At 56.6% G+C, this 20,515-nt stretch overlaps 1 protein-coding gene and 1 long non-coding RNA gene across 7 annotated transcripts in view; one reads left to right on the forward strand and one right to left on the reverse strand.

Moving 5' to 3' along the window:
* Positions 1 to 9,034: 9,034 nt before the first annotated feature.
* Positions 9,035 to 20,515, reverse strand: part of LOC123521412 — a 29,547-nt gene continuing 18,066 nt past the window's right edge. For all 6 annotated transcript variants that reach the window (XR_006679855.1, XR_006679852.1, XR_006679851.1 and 3 more), the window contains one exon: positions 9,035 to 9,140. This is a non-coding gene — a long non-coding RNA (uncharacterized LOC123521412). The remainder of the gene's footprint in view (positions 9,141 to 20,515) is intronic.
* Positions 17,088 to 20,515, forward strand: part of ZFHX2 (zinc finger homeobox 2) — a 13,157-nt gene continuing 9,729 nt past the window's right edge. Inside the window, exons 1-3 of the mRNA XM_045287720.1 lie at positions 17,088 to 19,206; positions 19,360 to 19,877; positions 20,051 to 20,294. Of these exons, the coding sequence (XP_045143655.1) occupies positions 17,184 to 19,206; positions 19,360 to 19,877; positions 20,051 to 20,294 (2,785 nt within the window). The 5' untranslated portion in view covers positions 17,088 to 17,183. The remainder of the gene's footprint in view (positions 19,207 to 19,359; positions 19,878 to 20,050; positions 20,295 to 20,515) is intronic.

A 20,515-nucleotide genomic window follows, 5' to 3' on the forward strand; every position in this document is an offset into this window, starting at 1 on the left:
CCGCGCCCGCGAAGGATGCCGGGAGAGCTCCCGGCTCCGGCCCTCGGCCCCGCGTCCCCGCACCAGCGGCCATGTTAGGCCCGATACGGTGGTGCGGAGGGCAGAACGCTGCCCGAGGGCTCGGTGGTGGAGAGGTGTGCCCCCGCCGGCAGCGGGCAAGGGAGCGAGGCCGTCACCTCGGTGCTCTGCGCCCTTCCAGAGCCTTCCCGGTCCCCGAGGGTCGGCCCGGGTCGTAGGCCTCAGCTGGGCCTGGGGCCTCGGTGCATGATGGGAGATGTAGTTCGAAAGGGAAACGGCCCTCGCTCCCGCCCCACCCCGTCGCTATGGTGACAAGAAGCTGCAGTTGGTGCCGCAGGGCTCAGCCTTCAGCTGAGCTCACGCTGCAGGTGGGCCGTTGGGAAGGGGGTGGGACCTGGTCGCCGAGGCCAAAGCGTACCAACATTCACTCAAGCTGTTGGCCTACGATGGGCCTCTCCGTTCAGGCCATGGGTAATGGCCTGGAAAAGGGATAACTAAAACCGGGTAGGTGCCCTGCTCAGGGCTGCTAACCACGAGGTCAGCGGTTCAAAATCACAAGCCACTCCTCAGGGGAAAGAAGTATTTCTACTCCCTGAAAGAGTTACTCTCTGAAACCCATAGGGGCAGTTCTACTTTGGCCTATACTATAGGGTCACTTTGAGGCAGGGATTGATTTGATGGCAGTGAGGGGTTTGTTCATTTTTTAAACTAACGTAACCTCTTGGTCAGTTTTGTCGTCCCAAGAAGACCTGATCTATTTTGTGAGTTATAAAAGCCAATGGCGGGGGTGGGGTGGGAGGAAGAACTGATCCCAAGGGCTCAATGGAAAGCCAATGTACAGAAAAGGACGAGGGAATGAAAATATGTACGAATATGTCGGATACAACTGATGTGTGGTTTGTAACAAGAGTTGTAAAAGCCCTTAATAAAATGATTTTTTTTAAAAACTTTAATTTAAAAAAGAAAACCAGACAGCATTGATGACCACCAAAAAATGAAAAAGGCCATCAATGGGGCAGACCTCACAGCTCGATAGACGGGAAGAAACGACTCCGGACCAGATGCCCCGTCAGTTGACTCCCAGCTCCTCTTCGGGGATGTTAGGTTTGGCGGAGCTACGCTAGTTGCGAGTGAAAATCGAATGGCAAACGAAAGCACAGTAGATGCAAATGGTAGTGCCCTCCTTCCCGCTCACCCCTGTGAACTTGGGGGCTTTACGTTCCTTAAGAGAAGAAGACGTCCGCAGCTGATGTACCGGCTCCAGGTGACGCTCTGCAGCAGATCACAGGTTAAAGTCCTGGAGCTGTTACTGACCCCGTGACCTTGGGCCTGTTAACTTGTTTGCGCCTTCGTTTCCTCAACTGTAACATGGGGTTCATAAATACAGTCTCTGCCTCTTAGGATTGTGAGCGTTGGGGAAAGTTCGTGTGTGTAAATTGCCTGGGATCGTGGCTGCGCACGCAGTCAGCCTTCGCAGTTGTGTTATTTAGAACACAGTCCAGCTGGCGAACGGAAGACGGCGAAGAAGGAAGCCGCCGCAGTGAGTGTGATGGCGTGGAGGGGACCGCCGGTCCAGGAATCGCTGTAGAGGAGAAGGTCCTAGTTCCCAATCCGGAGGGAGCGGGGAGTAATGAGGAAAGAAGAAAAGCAGTGCGGGGAAGCCTCGGGTGCTCTGGGAAGCTAGTGGAAGGCCGGGCTTGCTCTGGAGAGGATTTAAAAACAAATGTATAGTTTGAGGAGGAGGCAGGAGTTTGCCCGCTGGCAGGCACGGGCTCCAACGCGGTGCCCGTGCCAGGAGCGACCCGCCCACGGAGCCTGCGCCCCCGCCCCCCCCCCCCACCGCTCCCCGCCGGCCGGCGGGGCGGGAGAACTACATCTCCCGGCATGCGCCGCGGCGGGCGGGCCGCTGCACCTGCTCAGTGGGGCCGCCCCGGGCGCCTGGGTATTGATTATTCCATTGTGTGGGACGCCTGGGCTCCAGCCAGTGAATGAGGCGGAGGAGTGAGGGCGAGGAGGAGGAGGAGGGCGAGGAGGAGGAGGAGGAGGAGGAGGCAGGGAGCGAGCGAGTGCCCAGGTTGAATCAATGGAAACCCCCTCACGAAGCCGGGAAAGCACTTCAGCCGCAGCCAAATAGCATTGATTATTTTCCTTCACTTCGCTCACCGCCGCGAAGTTATTTATTTATTTTTCCATCGCCGTCCCCGACGCCCCAGAGCGAGCGCTGGAGGGAGGGAGGAGGAGGGGAAAAATAAGGAATCAACACAGCGGCGAAGTCCCTTCCAAGAGCCGCCCCCTCCCCTCCCCGCCTCGCGCTGCTCGGCGGCCGCGGTTCGACTCCCGTCCGTGCTTCCAGCTGAGGTGTAAGTGCATCGATTTCCGATGCTGCTGGGTTGTGTGTGTGTGTGTGGTTTTTTCCTCCCCTCTCCCTCTCGCTCTCTCCTTTCCTGCCTTGCTCTTCGGAAGCCCGAGACCGAGGGGAGAGGAGGCGCTCGGAGACTGCCGCTGGCGGCGACGGAGCGGGACTGGAGGGGGCTGGGGGAGGGGGCCCGGACGGACGGACGGACGGACGGACAGACTGACCGGACGCCCGAGGAGGAGGAGGGGCAGGGCTGGGGGAGACAGGGCTGCGGGCGGGCGGGCGGAGAAGGGTGGAGGGAGAGCCTGGGAAGGGACAGGCTTCCAAGCTGGCCCAGGAGCCCGCCGGCCGGCGGAGGGGACGAAAGGCTGGACGGGCGGCGCGGAGCTGTGCGGGGAACTGGGGTCCCACAGGGAAGGGGAGGCCGGGTGAGTGCGGGGGTGCGTGGAGCTGTCAGCCGGAAGGGAGCAGGGTCTCGGTGGTCCCCGCCAGCCGAGAGAGGAAGGAAGCTTGGAGCCGCCGCGGGTGGGCTGATGGATGGGCGCTCGTGCTGGGGGCGGGGGCGGGGGGCTGCGCAGAGACCCTCGATGTTTCCCTTAAGTTGAGTTGCTTTAGGAGGGGAACGGTTTGAGTAGGTGAGGAGGTGCCACAGCCCCTTGCAAGGTGAAGCGTGTCTGTCGGTGGAGACCCCCAACTAGATCCATTCTTCCCCTTCGTGGGGGTGGGGGCCGCTGGCCTTTCTGGGCACTCCCCACGCCTGTAGCCCCGCCGAGCTCTGCCCATGTGGCCCTGCCACTGAGTTTTCCCCATGCATCTCGTCTGTCCCTGTCTGTCTCCGCATGACCCTTCCCATCCAAGCGAACCTCCCCCCGTGTCGCCCCCATCACTGTGTGCCCTGCCTTAGCCGGTTAGGACTGGCCCTCTCCTTCGGGGTCTTGTGTGGGTTTCTCTGACCTCCGGGCTACTTTGGAGTGTGCCTGTCAGCCCTGAATGTGGTCTCCCCGGCCAGGGAGCAAGGAAGAGTAGGGTGACGGAGCAGATGTGTCTCCCCAAGGATTCCAGTATCATGCTCTCAGCACCACCACCCCCAGGAGGGCCTCCTCTTCCACCTTCACCCTGGAACTTCAAGCTTTGTTAACTGCCCCCTTCGCCATGTACTGGTCTGGTATCCCCCATTGGGACCTTGCCTGTCTAGCCCCTACTCTCTTGCTCCAAGAGCTTCCCACCACAAATCTCTTCCTCGCTGGCATAATTTTTCTCCCTTCCCCCACTTGATCATTGCAGACTTCATTTCCTCATTTTGTCTTTCTTGCTCTCTTTCTCTCTCCGACTTCCTTGCTTATTCTTCACCTTTGTTCCTATAATCTACCTACTTCTTGCCTTTTCTCTTTTTGGTCACCCCAAGTCCCTTTTATCTCATGTTCTCTGACCCAGCATCTCTGGTCCCAAAGAGCACAGGGCCAGGGGTGGCGGGCAGGGCGTGATTTGTGAAGGCATATAAACAGGCCAAGAGATCAATTTAATGAGCTTCCAGGGGCATATCACCCCTTCATCAGGCAGTGCTACTACGTCAGTTAAGTGTCAAGTTTGATTTTGCAAGGGGACCTTCTCCTTGACTCTGAGCTCCACGCTGCTGGCTGGCTGCCCCCCTCTGTGGCTCATTCTTGATGGCAGTGACTTACTCTTCACTTCCTGGGCCTATCGTCTCACTCAGCTGCTACGAGCACATTTATCTGCTGCATGATTGAGTAGGCAGTTGTTACTCGTGTGGTGAATGCTGCCTTCTGCAAGGGGCCGGGCCCATGCAGCCTAACGGATAGTGAAGGTGCTACAGGGTCTGGGGAGTCTGCTGTGGTCTGGAGCCCACCATTGTCCTTCCAAGCCTTGAGGAGCTGGAGAGAGTGAAAGGAGGAGGTAGCTATGGGCAGAAGATGGAAGCTTTCAAAGGTGAACAGAATTAGAGAAAGGAAGGGGCGGCCGGGCACAGCACACACATGGGGTAGAGGCACGCATGAGTGAGGCGTGTGCAGAGGAAGGGAAGGCCGTCTTTGCGGAAGGGGAGCAGAGAAGGAACTGAGGGTGGGTGGTCAATGACAAATCGGGAGGGTGAAGTAAACGAGTTCATCGCTCTACAGAGGGAGGCGAGCGGCACTCTTAAAGAGGGGTCCACAGATAAAGCAGTCTGCACGCAGGGGAAGGAAGGTGATGAATACGGCGAGAGGGGAGGGGGTACAAAGAAGGGGTATGATGGCTGGAGGAGGAGTGCCGAAGCAGATCAGAGCTGCCCGGAGCGTGGGGGGGCAGCGAGCCTGAGGTATCAAAGGGAACAAATGCCTGTGTGTGAGCAGGACACAGCGTGACGTGATGCAGGCCACGAGAACTGCAGGAGGGGTGATTTGGGAGGGGGGAGAAAAAAGACATAGCACAAACACCCCCGGGTGATGCCCCAAAAGAAAGCGACGCCAAGTGAGAGGGGGTGAGGGAAGAGGACCCCACTGTGTTATTCCTGTGGCTCATCGCTCCCACCACCACGAAAGCCTTGGCACTTCATGCCCAAGCCCAGAGAAACGAGATGGAAAAAGAAGTAGAATTTCCATTCCTTTGACTGACAGGAACATGAATCTTCCCAGCCCCCTGAGAACCAAAGACCTCAAGCCTCTGATGTCATAAATTGCTGGTGTTGCCTTGGCAACCTGACAGGGTTCCTCCCTCCATGATGTCAGAGGCAGCTGGTGTTACCTTGCGACCCATACGGGAACAACTTGCTGCTTTGCTGAGGAACGGTGTCTCCCGACTAGGGCCCGGGTCGGAGCCCAATCTGTACCATCCCTGGCTCTGGTAGTTTGCCCTTGTCTCCACGGGGCTCTTCTTCACTCAGAACGAGGTCCTCCGGTTCATAGAGGCTTCAGGTTCATGGGAGCCTGTCCGAAGCAAGACGAGGGATCAGAGGAGCCAGGACATGAAGGACCATGAACAGGATGGTAGGACTGAAAGGCTGGCAGGGAGAACAATGAATGGCAGGCAGTTAGCCGGATATGAAAGGAGCCAGCCGGGCTTTGTGAGCAAGAGGCAGTTAGTTCCTGAAGGTGTAAGGTGAACCTGGCTTAGGGCTTAGGGGTGGAGGCTGAATCTGGAAATGTAGACTCAAGGAGATCAGAGCTGAGAGTATACACTGGTGCAGGGACAGGGAATGGAAAGGCTCTGGAAGGCTAGAGGACACTGAAATGTGGATGCCGGGGAAGGGGAATGTTGGGAGATCCCGGGTTAGTCCTTATTGTTTTAGAAACAGGGACCAGGTCTGGTTGCCTTCGGTTGTTTCCCAGAGCCTCACATGCCTAAGAACTACCTCCTAAACCCAATGTTGACTGAAGCGCCGAGGAAAAGGGTTGCCATCTTCCTCCCCTCCCAGCATCGGGGCCTAGCCCTGCATAAATGGACAATCAGACAGGCTAGCGGGCTGTCAACCCTGATATGGAGTGACCTGAGGCTGAGGGAGGAGACACTGGGCTAACAGCACACTTGGAGGCCGCCAGGACAGCCGCTGGGGGCCGATTTGGAGATGTCTCTGACAGAGACAGGGAGGAAACCGTGAATGAGCTGTCCCAGGAGCCCTGGGAGAAGATGCAGAGGAGGGTGAAGAAAGGAGGTGGTTTCCACAAAAGGGTGGGTATTGTTTCCCAAGAGAGGCAGCAGAGTTGAATTGGAAAGTAGTATCCATACCCTATCCCCTGTCTTGTAACCAGCGTTCAGATAGCCACCATCACATAAACACCGGTCACAAATAGAGTTCATCAATCGGAACCAGGCTCATCCTAAACAGTCTGTCCCAGCCCAGGGAATTGCAAATCAGCATTGACTGGGTGGACCAAAAGGCCGAGGGAGACCCTGGCTACTGCTTCCCAGACGCGGATGTGAGAGGAGCCCCATGAGGGATGGACTTGCTGTCTGACAGCTCTTGTCAAATGAGCCCGGGGGGGCCTAGGTGACAGGGAGACGGAGATGCAGACCACACCACAGTTCTCCGAGTCGAATATGCTGACAGACTCAGAAAATCAGGGAGGATAACCAGCCCCATGCTGGAGAGCCCAAACAACCCTGAATGGGTTGACAAATCCAGGAAAAGAGAGTGAGCCCAGGGCCCTGGGGGAGAGTCCGGTTGTGCTGAGTGAGAAAGGCCAGGGCAGCTGGAGAGGGTGCTGGTGGGAGGGGCTGAAGGAGGCCCGTGGCTGCTACTTGCACGGTCAGCCACCGCCGTGGACTGGGCAGCTCGTATTTTGCAGCCGGCGACAGGCTGTCGACACGGCGGTCTCTTACCTCCCTGTTAGAAACTCATTTCATTGATTTCCCATCTTTCTTCCCTGGCTTCTCATTCTAAGCTCACCCACCTCCCCAGGGCCCCTTGCCTCTCTGGGGAAAACCTGGGAACAGCCCTCCCCGTCCTCCGGCCCAGGCTGGTGAGGCAGGGGTGAAAGGATTAGAGGTGCTTGCCAGTGCCTTCAGGTAACCCTCATTGGCGTGCAGTGCCCCCACCCCCACCCAGGAACTAGGCCAGAGAGTAGGGCCACTCCATGCCAGGTCAAGCTTTTCTCCTGGCACGGGTGAGCAGGCATACACCTGGCGAAGACACCTCCAGTTCTTAGCGAGACAGCTCTGTGCTCACGGATTTTTTCCCACTGCCTGGAGGGGATCGGTTGGGAAAACAGAGCCCTCTGTCTGGGCAGGAATATGGAATCTAACTAAAGCCAGTGTAGTGTGGAATTCCCCATGTGGATGGGGTATTGAGGGGCACCCCCTGGAGTGGTACCCACAGAGTGTAGGAGAGCTCTCTGTGGGGAGGCATGTGTGTCTGCTGTGTAGCATGTTGACTGGCGTGCAGATGGGGCAGGTTGGGTGTGGGCAAGAGAATTTCACTTGGTGTATGCTTATTTCCCCGGTGCCGCCTCCAGTCAGAGCCAACCACCCTTAGCCTCTCCCTTTGGGGCTGAGAGTGGGCTAAAGGTCAAGGGTCAATTGTCAGTCATTTGGCTTTTCTGTGAAGGAGGGCAGAGGGTAGAACTGGAGTGTTAGCGTGCTTCCCTGAGGAACTGATGGGGTCAACACCGCTTCCACCCTCCGATCTCTAGTTCCTGGCTCTGTCAGGGACCATTCCATCCCCATCTCAGGCCCTCTGCCTCTGGCCTCCTTGTTCTCTGGTGTGGTGGAGCTGTTTCTCGGATGTTTCAGGGGTCAGAATCTTGATTTGACTGCTTCCCTGTGCCCTCGGGCTTAAACACAGCTGTCTTCCGGTCTCTGTCCAGCCCGTGCCCTGCCCGGGGCTTGGGCCACAAATGCCTTGTTTCCCCTGGTCTCCAAAACCTGGTAATAAATGCTAGTGCTTAAGAAAGGAAAGCACCAAGTAGATAGACAATGTTTTGGAAATGATGATGGCAACAAATGTACAAATGCGCTCGACACGATGGATGGATGGATGGATGGTTGGTGATAAGAGCTGTACAAGCCCCCAATAAAATGATTTTTTTTTTTTAAAGAAAGGAGAGTGCTTGAGGTTAGAAAGAGAGAAGTCCAAGGAAAGTCAGAAAGGTTCAGAGTAGATTGGGTGAGGAGGAGGAGGGAGAGGAGACAGATTGAGTTTGACAGTAATTGAAGGAGCCAGAGGAAAAAACAAATAACAAACATGCGACCTCGTGACAGGGGAGAGGCCACAATGGAAAGGAAAGGCTAAAAGAGGGCAGCAGGCTCGGAGAGCTAAGAAGGAGAGGAGAGCCTGGCCCTGCAGGGAGATGGAAGACCGCTGAGGAGGAGGAGGGCCTTAGCCAGCGTGGCTGTGAGGCTTCGGCAGAAACGCCAGGCTGTGTGGCCGCAGCCACCTTGTCAGCCCCGAGTTCAAGCGCGCTGGCTTTGACCCTTGTGGGAGGAACTGAAGTGGCAAATTAACGACGATAATGAAGTCAGTGCGCCTTGTTTGTCTTTGCTGGTTTCCCCTTGAGGTTTGTCCTTTGGCCAGACGGGGCCACGTGGGGGAGGGGAGGGCGAGGGCAAGCTGATGGAGAGACGTGGCGAGGACGACAGGCTGGGGACAGCACAGGGCGTGGAGTGCCGGCCCAGGACGGGAAAGCCAGGACTGGAGGAGAGCGGCGAGAAAGGAGCTGCGAAAAGGCAGCGGAATTAGAGTGAGGAGGGGAAAGAACAATGGGAGCATCGGGGAAGGAGGAGAGGTGGGACAGAGAAATGGCAGGCTGAAGGAAAGAATGTGGCCGGTATGAAAAAGCTGCAGCTGGCGGGGGCCAGTGGGCGGGGCCTCATCTCCATCTCTAATGGCTGTGAAATGAGGTTAGCTCCATTAGAGGCAGTGAGAGTGTAAGGAGATCACACTCATTAGGGATGGGCCATCCCAGTAATTACCACCACCCCAAACACTCCTGGGCCAGCCAGACCACCGCACGCGCGCACACACACATGCACAGCTACACAGGACACGCCCGCTGCTGAGCGGGAAGGCCAGGGCCCACACAGGTATAAGCAAATGCCCCTAGGAAACCCAGCCAGAGGTGCAACACTCCACACTGTCAGGCTCTCAATCTCCGTCAATCTCTCACACACACACACACACACACACACACACACACTAAAAGGGCACTGCAACCCAGGAAATCAGGCACATGAGGGGATAAAGAACATTTTTATTTATTGATGCGCACAAGTGCCAGTCTCAGAAATGCCCATCTCCGGTGAAACAACTCTAGCGGCACTCTTCTTAATCTTCATTCTAGAAATGAATAACCAAGAAGTCATCTCACTCGTCTGGGATCACTTACCTAATAAGGGCTAGAAAACTAGATTTTGATTCGAAGTCTGTCTTTCTGGATACACTTGTGTAGACTTTCAGTCTTAAGGAACATATTCAAATACCATCCCTTCCCACCTGGGTCCCACTGCATGTGTCTGCTCTCACTCTGCCCCACTACTGTGACCCTGTGACAGTAGAACTGCCCTATACGACCTTCAAGGCCCATTGACATGATTGCCGTCCCAAGAAGCTGCAGATAGGTTCGAACTGCTGACCTTGAGCACTTAATCACTGTGTCACCAGGGCTCGGTAGTACACCTGTGCACACACACACAGGAGAATGCCAGGTGAATGGCGCCCCCTGGCATTCCACCAAACAGTGCCTGCTCTAGCCCATCTTATTTATACTAGACTCATGCAGCACCTTGGAGCTCATGGTGGAGCGTGACAGCACCCTGCCAGTGAGGGCAGAGTAGTATAAACTTAAAGATGCATCAAAAGCCCAGGAACTTACAGATTACTCCAAAACAGATGCTGGAGTCAGTCTACCTGAGTTCCAATCTTGATGGCTTTTCTTAGTGAGAGACCTTAAATAGCTCTTAACCCATCTAAATCTGTTTCCATGTCTGTGAAAAGGTATTGAGTGGCAATATCCATCGCCATCAGATTGTAGTGGTGGATTTGGTGATGGGATGCTTGAGATGGCTCGGCACAGGGCCTGGCATTCACTAGAGCTGATACAGAATCAAACAACCAGAAAAGTTTATATATAATCATTTACAATAGTATCCTTCCAAGTAATTATAGAATCACATGCAATTCCTTCCGTGCTGCAGGAAGTTAAAGGTCTAGAGAGGTCCTCCCGTGCCATGGTCAGATAGAATCCTGAGCCTGAATTCAAAGGCACTTTCCTGAGCTCTCCTATAGAAGAGTCCAGAGCTGGTTTCCTGTGGGTGTCTAGGCCCGCCTGAGGTGTATAGAATGGGAGTGCCTCTTTAGGCTGTCCGGTGCACCTGTAAGGTGCTTCCATTCCTGACCACAGGTCCCAGAAGCATCCACAGAACATCTCCACACTGCTGTCCTAACACACATTGCAGTGGAAGCCTGGGACACCCACCCTGCTCCCACCAGTAGCAGACACCCTGTAGTGCACCTTCACAAATCCATGCAAATGGGAATGGATAAAAAACACTGCATGTGGCTTCAGTCCACAGCTCTCCCCCCGCCCCAGCTTCTTCAGTTCAGTGTCCCCTATCCTCAGAATTCCTATAAAGTGTAAGACACAGCCTTCTCACTGTGCCCATCACTTAGGGGTGACTGATGTGGCCCGTGTGGTGCCCGAGCCAGGAGGGCCGTGGTGAGATTAAGTGTTTACCTGATCTACCTTCTCTTCCCCTCCTCAGGCCAGGCCTTCCCCATACACACACACTTCTTCCCTGCCTGCTCCCTCCTTTCCTTTGTCTTGGATGCTTCTGGGTTTTTTGTGAACACTTTATTATGCTTTAGGTCAAAGTTTACATAGCAAATTTGTTTGCCAATCGGCTCTTCACACACAGATTGTTCCGTGAGTGAAGTTGACTGTGGTGTATCAGTGCACCCCCTTCCCATCGCTCTGGCTGCCCCACTTCTCCAGAGGTTGCCCGTTGGGTCTGGGAGAGCTCAGAGTTCCAAGGAGCACTTTCTTCCAGGGGGTGGCTCTTTATTAATCAGCTGAAAGGTGGTCTCTGTGTCTTCAGTGCTAGAAAACTGTCTTAGGACCGCAGTCTTGGGGGTTCCTCCAGTCTCTTTCAGACTGGTAAGTTTGGCCTTTGGGGGGGCTGATGTTTCTTACCTATTCTAGTCGGGATGTTCTAGTGTAGACTTCTCTGAGTGGTAGGCAGTGGTAGGTTCTGGGTACCATCTAGTGCTAGCAGCCTGGTGAGAGGAGGCAGTGGTGCATGGGGACCGTTTGTCCTTTGTCCTAGTTGCTTCTTGAGTCTTTGGTTCTCTTCCTTCTCCTTCAGATTACTGCACTGCTCACAAGCTTTGAAGACCCCTGACCGGGATGTCGGTACACATTGTATTTAGGAATGGATTACTGCACTGCTGACAAGCTTTGAAGACCCCTGGCTGGGATGTCGGTACACATTGTATTTAGGAATGGTTTTGCCAGTTGACCTAGTGGTCCCGAGACTGTGGTCCTCAGCCTTTGAATCCAGTTGCTCAGTCCTGATAGCTAGTTTCTTTCTCCTCTCTGACACTCTCTTTCCTCCGACTGCCTGTCTGTCTTAACAGAGACTCCCTCTCTCTTTGGTCAAAACTTACTTTGCATAACATGAGCACCCCTAGATTGTAGGAGAGGGGGGAAAGAGGGCTAAAATGAGTGTTCTTGATTGTTTATGTGTAGGAGGCAAGGTTTAAAGACTGTGGAGAAAATGACCGTCCTAAAGGCAGAGAGAGGCCACAGAAGTTTCCATCCAGGTATTAGCTGCTTCTGCACACATTCTAGGTGTGGGCCTGGGCCAAACTTCCACTCTGAAGTTGGCACAATGAGGATTCTGTAAGCCTAGTAATATAAGGGCCAAGTGAGATGACCTACCGCTAGCTCCAGCAGAGGGGTATCCCACTGAAAAGGACAGAGTTGAGAGGAGGCCTCCTGCTCAAGGCAGGGCAGAAGGAAAGTTGTCAGCCTGCCTGCAAACCCCGAGCTGGCCTCCATGGAAGGAGACAACAGATGAGGTGGCTCAAGTAGCTAACTCACAGAGATTAGGCAGGTAGGAGTGTGGAGCCAGGAGTGAACCCAAGTCTTCATGAATCCAAGGTCCATATTCTAACACTGCCTTAAAAATGCAAAGTGTTCATCAAGTTGACATTCATTTGCTGTTTATACCAAACGATTCCCCTTGTGCAGGGGCACACCCGCCATCTTTCCTCGTTTCCCCTCCATTCCTCCATGACTATTTCTCTCCTTTTAGAATTATGGTCAGTACAGATAGGTGAGGTGTGGTATTTCCGTGGTAGAAGTGTCTCTTTCCACAGGGAGCCCCAGCTGGATTTCCAGCCCATGCATCTCACGCCCGGACACGGCCCCTCTGTCAGTCAGTGGAGGCTCGTGTGAAGGTTTTAGCAAAGCTTCCAGATGAAGACAGACTAGGAAGAAGGGCTTGGTGACTTATTTCTGGAAACCAGTCAGTGAACTCCATGTGGTTCACAGCAGGGCTAATTCCACTGTGCATAAGGTTACCCTATAAAACAAAAGAGGTGCCCTTTCAACATTTTGCTGCCTCCTCTTGAAAGCAACAGGCTGAGACACACCTGGGAGAAAATCCGGGGCAGAGTTGGTGTGGGAGAGAGCGCATTAGGCCAGCATCTCAGAGAGCAGGTAAGAACCGGCTCCCAGGAAGGGAGAGGGGATAGATTTAGCAATTCCAGAAGAGAAGGGCAAAAAGGCTCTGGTGTGGAAGTCCTTGTATGCAAACGTTAAGCAAATACGATGGTGTCCTCCGGGAGCCTTGACTGTAAAGCTTTTGCTGTGTTGGTGGGTTTGGGGAAAGTGAGATCGAGGGGCTTGTGAGTTTTGTTTTATGGAGGGGAGCTGCCAGGAGTTTTGTGTCCCCCCGCTGGCCTGCCCTTGATGGTGTTCCCTCTGTAACCACTAGGGAGCAGCCGCTTCTCTTCTCGGCCGCCAGAGGGGAAGGACTGTGCCGGCGGCGGGGAGCCCAGGTGGAGCCAGCCTGCCTTCTGAGCAGAGAGAACCCATGCCCTGGCTCAGCCTCACGAGCAGAACTACCCTTCTCTTTGCAGTCCTTCCTTTGCCCTTGCCCTTCAAGCCTCTATGTAGCTCTGCCCTGCTTGGTCTTAGAGATGGTCTTTGCAGCTTTCCACCTGTTTCTGTAACTTCACATCAGAGCCCTTTCCTCCTGCCCCAGCCTCGGCTTCTCTGTAGCTTCCTGGGTCCTAGTGCTTCTCCTAGTGCCTCCCTGGTTCCTTTTTGTTCTAAGCACTTTGTCTCTGCCCCTTGAACAGGGAGTGTGCCTCAAGAAGAGGGTATTCCTGTCCAGCTATTTACAGGTGTCTTTCTGCCTGGCTAAGGAGCCCAGGTGGCACTGCTGGGTAAGCGTTGGAATACTTACAAGGTTGGTAGTGCAACCCCACCTGCTGCCCACGGGCTGTCTGCTTCCATAGAGGTCTACAGCCCTGGGAGCCCAATGTACATTGGGAAGCACTGTATATTGAAATAGACTCAGTGGCAGTGGGGTGGAAGGGGGGTGGTCTTCTGCCTATACCACAGAGCCCTGATAGCACAGTGGCTAAGCACTCAGCTGCTATCCAAAAGTTTGGTAGTTCAAACCCAGTTTCTGCTGACCGAGACCGAAGAATGTTTGTAGCTCGGTGATTGTGGCCAGATTTTTGTGGGCCCCAGCTCCCTAGCTGAGCCAAGAGGGACTCCCAGCCTTCTCTCCTCATCTGGAGAAAGAGCCAGAGGCCCAGGTCTAGAAGAGGCCAGGACCCCTCCACCGCTCCAAATCCTGCCTCCTGAGCCCCTTGAGGGAATGAGGCGTTGAGAAGGGGGGTGGGATGGAGAGGCAGCCTGGGGCTGTGCAGACAGGGCCGTCTTGGAGCGGAGGATTCTTCTGGGGATGAGCGCACCCTCAGAGCCTCCCTCCCGCCCTCCCTTGGCTCCAGGCCTCCCTCCTCCCATCCCCCTCCGTGGCAGCAGCCATGTAATTTAAAGCTCTCTCTGTCGCCTCTAATGTGATCCTCTCGTTTTATTGACTCTCTCTGCCGTCTGTGGCGCCCCTTCACATCAATCTCTCTCTAATCACACCGCCGCCACCTCCTCCTCAACTCCCCTAACCCCTCTCCTCTTCACAGGCCCCCAGCCTTGCCTGCACCCAGGTCTTTCCTTTTGCCCCCCCCTCCTTCACCTGTCCTGCCCTCCTCTTCTTTCCTTCCTTCCTTCAGATGCAGAAGTGTCAGGGCCGCTAAGGGGTGGCCTCTCCCTTGGCGCTGATCTGGGGGCAGGAATTGTGGGGTGGAGGTGGGGGGATGACTTCCAGAGCCTGGCACCTGCTTCTGTGTCAGCTCCAGAAAGAAAGGAACGTGGAGTTCGTGGTAGGAAGGCCAACGAAAAGCACCAGATTCAGAGTGGGGAAGATGGAGGAGAGACATTGGGTCGAGAGTAGTGGGGTGGGGGTGGGGGATTGGCTCAGCTTAAGGTTTGCAATAAATAGTGGGAGAAGCACCGAGAAGAAACGGGTGGGGGAAATTGGTGACAGTGGGTAGGGGTGGGGAGGGAGGCACTGAGGCAGAGAGAAATTTGCAATTGAAATTCTTCCCAGAAGTGGAGGAGGGGTAGATTGGGAGAAGGGGGAGAGATTTACAATTTACACAACTGCCAAACCTATCCTGGGCCACCCAACTGGGTCTCACCCACAAGCTAGCCAGGATCCTTAGGTTTCTAGCTGGGAGTCAGCTAGCTGTCTCCCTCCTGTCCTGGGAAGTAGACCCCGTGGCGAGTCTGTCTGGGAGGTCGTGCAGGATTTGAGGTTAGGAAGAGGTCTACCTAGCCTTCCTCACATATAGCTTGGTGGAAGTGGGTGGGGGGGTGGGCTCCATCACTGGGACCACATGTGTATAGCCCTGCCGCGGCATCATCCTTCCCAGAGCTGGGGCAGTGGGGCCCAAGGGGTGGTGGTGGTGGTGGGTGTATGACAGTGGCGTGTGAGATCACCGCCATCCACTCCACAAGGATTTCTTAAGAGTAACTTTTCTCCCAGGTCTTCCAGTCTGTGCTGCTGTCCCCTGGTCATCCAGGAGAGCCTCCCCTCCAATCTAATGCCTTCATGTCCCCGTGGGGGTTCTCCCCCAAGTCCCCTTCCTTTCCCAGGTGCCCATTGGCATTTTCATTCGCATGCTAATCCAGCCACCAGGTGGGCTCTTCTATGGCTCAGACTTGAAGCCTGGCTAGCTCCCCCGGTGGGTGGTGGGGAGGGGGTGGTGCTGGACAGCCTGGGGCCTGCTGGCTGGGTGGGTCCAGACCTAAGACCTTTCCCAAATCATGGAACCTGGAGGTGAGGCTGAGAGGTGCCCAAGGAAGGAGAGAGGCCTGACTTCTCACCACTCTCCCCCGCTTCTCTGAAGCACTTTGGCCAAGACTGTAAAGGGCCAGTCACTTAAGGTGCACTGGTGTTAAGAACTAGAGAGACTATAGGTGGGCCCCTTGGAACACGGGCAGGAGCGTGGGACTGAGCTGGTGAGCTGGAGGAAGAGAATCAAGACAGGAAGGCTGGGAGCAGCATGGGAGTCTTGGTGCTTCTAGGTAGCCCAGGAATCCCAATGTCTAGTCCTTTGGAGGCTCATATTGCCTGTCCTCAGCCAATCCACTTCTAGTCCCACCCCCGTGGGGCTCTGTGGTCCCCTGCACTGCATCTTATTCAACCTCTCTGGTTCTTCGTCTACCAAATGCAGATGCTGTAAGATTAACACTTAGCCCATCGTATACTTGAGGTGCGTTTCCTAAAGATGATGCTCTAGAATGCCTGAAATTTGCTTCAAAACCATACATGATTGAGTAATATTAGTAATTACTAGTATTACTAACAACAATTAGCAAAGCTCTTAGTAATACTGTCATCTTATTCTTTCATCTGTTTGGGGTAGAGGAGGCTAATCACACATGAGCTGTTATCTATCACCTAGCCCGGGAAGCCCCCGCTTAGTCCACATGCTGGTGCCCAGAGATGGATCTAGAAGGTATCCGAGAGCAGCGTGGAGTCTCAGTGTGGCAGTCAAAATTAGCTGTGGCCAGAAGACCTTGACGTGGGAGATTTGCCTCTCCCCACCAGGAAACCAAAGGTCTCGGGGGTTGGCCATCCAACAGACACTGAGTGCATGCAGTGCTCAATGATGGAGCAACAAATCGAGCAGACTGGCTCTTTCCTACCTTCCACCAGGGGGAGATAGGTAAACAAGTAACCAGGGAATGGGGTCTTCTGGTTGGCAGCTGACAACCTCAAAGCAGGAGACATCAGACTGTGGTAAATCCTGGACGCACAGTAAGCTGCCCCAGCTGTTGGGCTCTCAGGAGAGGAAAGGAGTGGAGCAGCAGAGATCTGAATGACCAGGAGCCAACCTTGCAGAGATTGGGGGAGTTGGGGGGCGGCTGCCGCCACACTGCTGGAAAACCAGCTTGGTCAAAAGCCCTAAGATGGGGGTTGGAGGACCTGAAAGGCCCGTGGGCTGGAGAGTAGCAGGTGCGCTCAGGTGGGCAGGTGTGGGTGCAGTGGGCCCTCTGTAGCTCACGGGAAGGAGCTAGGGTTGTGTTCCTAATGCAGTGAGTGAGACCTCACTGACGGGTCTCTTTATATTTCCAAAAGCTGATTCTCTACGATGCCTGGAATTTTCTCCGAACCCTACAGGGAAGGTGGCGAGAGGGGCAGGGGCGACAAAGAGAAACAAGACAGGCCGAGGGTGTTGACTGCTGCAGCTGGTGGACGGAGACAGAGGGTTCCCTTACTCTCTGCTCTGCTCTGTGTGGGTTTGGCAGGTTTGAGACTTAAATCAAAGAGCGTTCTGTCTGCAGGGTGGAAGGGGACTAAATTGTAGGAGAACCCGAGGTCAGTTTGGAACGTGTTGCATTACTTCAGGGAAGAGACGGTCATGGTTTGGATCAGGGGGTTACTTGTAGAGCTGGAGAAAAGTGGGGTGAACACATATTTTAGGCATTGTTATGGAATTCAATATGGGGTGAGGGCAAAGAAAATGTACCCCGGTTTTTTAGCTAAGAAAGGAACAGGTCCTGGGGAGAGAAAGAGAGATCTGATTTTGGACATGTTAAGCGAGACAATAAATGAAGCTGTCAAGTTGGCGAGTGGAAATCTGAGCTTGGGGAGAGGGGGAGGGGTGGGTGGAAACACGGGACTTACAGACAGCTTAAGGGCCTGATGGCGTCTCCCCTAGGCTCACCTGGCTCTCCCCTTGTCTCCCTGCAGGGTGCTGGCTGTCACGCTGAAATGAACCTTCAGCGCTCCTCCGTCTACCATGGCCACCCTTAGCTCACCCTCCGCTGTGGGTACCACCCTTTCCCCTGGGCACGATGCCCTGGGCACCTCCTCCGCCCACACCCCCTCGGAGCCTGTCACCAAAGAGCCCCCTGCTGCTCCCTCCACCTCTGAGAGCATGAGGCCCTCGGAGCCAGGGGGGCAGCCCCTGGAGTCGGGCTGTGGCCTAGCCCCACCAAAGGAGACTGGGGACCCCCAACAGGAGCCTGGCTGTGGTCTCTTCCCACCAAAGGATCTAGGGGCAGAAGACGAGGAGGAGGGAGAAGGGCTCCCTCGTGTGGACCTAAACAACCACCTCTTCTTCACAGCCAGTGGGGAGGCCTACCTGGTGGCCAAGCTGGCCCAGGCTGGCAGCAGCGAACCCCTTTTACCAAAGGGCTTTCCCTGGGGCGAGGCAGGCGCCAGGGCAGAGCCCAGCCTGCCCCTCCTCACCCACTCTTCCCCCGCCCACCTCACTGCCCTTCACGTCCAGCACGGCTTTGACCCAATCCAAGGCTTTAGCTCTTCTGACCAAATCCTGTCCCATGATACCTCAGCGCCGCCTCCGGCTGCCTGTGAGGGCAGGGATGGAGCCTTCTGGAGCTACCAGCTGGCTCCAAACCCGCCTGGAGATCCCAAAGATGGCCTCGTGGGGAGCAGGGGGGCGGGGGGCATGGCCCCCTTCTGGCTCTGCCTGCTGTGCCGCCTGGGCTTCAGCAGGCCCCAGGCCTTTGTGGGCCATGCTCGGTCACACGGGGCGACACTCACTCCGGCGCAGCACCAGGGCCTGCCCGCTTGCCCAGCCCTGCTCCGCGTGGGGGGCGAGGGCAGCATGGCCCTCATAAGCTTTCTGGAACCAAACCCCCCCACCTGCCCACCGCTAGAGACCCCCCTGGACAGGGGTGGCACCGTGAACCTGGAGACAGATGTAGCCCAGACTAAGGACGGTTCCCCTGGGGCAGAAGTCCAGGCTCGGGTCCTGCCCCCAACGGGAGTCATGGCCCTCAGCCCCCACTCTCCAACCACAGCCCCAGTCACCTGGGGCCCCAGCCCAAGCCAAGCCAAAGAATTGCCACGGGCAGCAGGCGAGGTGGGGCCAGACTGGTTCCCTGAGGGGCAAGAAGAGGATGGAGGGCTCTGCCCGCCACCCAACCAAAGCTCACCCACCTCCAAGGAGGGTCCCCCCCTCCCCACCCCGGTGGGCTCGCCCGAAGACCCCAGTGACCCACCACAGCCCTACCGCCTGACGGACGACTATGGCCCGGTGCCTGCAGCCTTCCAGGGCCTCAGCCTGTCCAGCCACATGTCCCTGCTCCACTCCCGCAACTCCTGCAAAACACTCAAGTGTCCCAAGTGCAACTGGCACTATAAGTACCAGCAGACCCTGGACGTGCACATGCGGGAGAAGCACCCCGAGAGCAACAGTCACTGCAGCTACTGTAGCGCGGGCGGGGCCCACCCCCGCCTGGCCCGGGGCGAGAGCTACAACTGTGGCTACAAGCCCTACCGCTGCGACGTCTGCAACTACTCCACCACCACCAAGGGCAACCTCAGCATCCACATGCAGTCCGACAAGCACCTGGCCAACCTGCAGGGCTTCCAGGCCGGGCCCGGGGGCCAGGGCAGTCCCCCCGAGGCCGCTCTCCCCGCTTCTGCAGGGGACAAAGAGCCCAAGACCAAATCTTCCTGGCAATGCAAGGTATGCAGCTACGAGACCAACATTTCCCGCAACCTCCGCATCCACATGACCTCTGAGAAGCACATGCAGAACGTCCTGCTGCTGCACCAGGGGCTGCCGCTGGGCCTGCCGCCGGGGCTCGTGGGCCCAGGCCCCTCTGCCCCACCCGGGGCCGCCCCCACCAACCCTCCTGAGCTCTTCCAATACTTCGGGCCGCAGGCCCTGGGGCAGCCTCAGGCTCCCCTGCCAGGCCCCGGGCTGAGGCCGGAGAAGCCCCTGGAGGCCCAGTTGCTGCTCAACGGCTTCCACCACCTTGGAGCACCTGCCCGCAGGTTCCCCACGCCCGGTAAGCCGCCCTGTGCTCTGCTATCCTCTGCACCCCCAGGGTTGTCCTCCGTTCCCTATTCTTCCAATGGCCCGCGCCCCACCTTCCCAGAGCAAGCCCACCCTGCTCCATTTCTTCCCCACATCACCAGTCTAGTCTCTCTCTGCCCCTCAGCCCCTGGCAGCCTCTCCCCAGACGCCCACCTGCCTCCCAGTCAGCTCCTGGGCTCCTCGCCTGACGGCCTGCCCGCCTCGCCAGCCCTAGCTGAGAGCCCGAGCCTGAAGGCGTTCCGCTGCCTGGTGTGCCAGGCCTTCAGCACCGACAGCCTGGAGCTGCTGCTCTACCACTGCAGCCTAGGCCGCAGCCTCCCAGAGGCCGAGTGGAAGGAGGTCGCTGGCGACACCCACCGATGCAAGCTCTGCTGCTATGGCACCCAACTCAAGGCCAACTTCCAGCTCCACCTCAAGACAGACAAGCACGCCCAGAAGTACCAGCTGGCGGCCCACATGCGGGAGGGGGGCGGGGCCGTGGGCACCCCCTCGCCAGTGGCCCTGGGAGACGGAGCGCCCTACAGCTCCGTCTCCCCACTGCACCTGCGCTGTAACATCTGCGACTTCGAGTCCAACAGCAAGGAGAAGATGCAGCTGCATGCACGGGGTGCAGCCCACGAAGAAAACAGCCAGATCTATAAGGTGGGAGAAGGGAAGCAGCGGGCATCCTGGGGATTGGGAGAGGTGTGCCCCAGGAGTTGGGCGGGGCAGGCAGAGAGGGGATGTGCTAGTCAGGCCCCTTTGGGGAAGACAAAGGGTGCCTGAGGTCTGCGGTGCCCCTCTCGACCGGCGCCCCTCTCTCTCCCTGCTTCTAGTTTCTGCTGGAGATTGAGGGCACGGAAGCAGGGCCTGAGCTAGGGCTCTATCACTGCCTGCTGTGTGCCTGGGAGACCCCCTCCCGCTGGGCTGTGCTGCAGCACCTGCGGGCACCCGCTCACCGAGATGCCCAGGCCCAGAGGCGGCTTCAGCTGCTGCAGAATGGGCCGCCAGCCACCGAGGACGGGCTCTCGGGCCTTCAGAACATCCTGAGCTTCAGTCACAGGCAGCTCCCGGCGGCCGGTGAGGAAGGGGAGGGGGCACAGGAGAGGAGGGGCTGGACCAGTGAGGGCTGTCGAGAAAGGCTGTGTGGCATCAGTATGGAGGAAGACGGCACTGGGTTTCAGGAACTGTGGGGCTGCTGATCGGGGAGGGCAGCTGAGCAGCAGGGCCAGGGCCCTTGAGTGGATGGCAGGGAGAGAGGAGTGGGCAATGATTAGTGTCCAGGGGGCTGGGTGGGGGGG

Source organism: Echinops telfairi, unplaced genomic scaffold (genome assembly GCF_000313985.2).
Source record: "Echinops telfairi isolate 266 unplaced genomic scaffold, ASM31398v2 ScPeMD7_18;HRSCAF=68, whole genome shotgun sequence".
Lineage (NCBI taxonomy): Eukaryota > Metazoa > Chordata > Mammalia > Afrosoricida > Tenrecidae > Echinops > Echinops telfairi.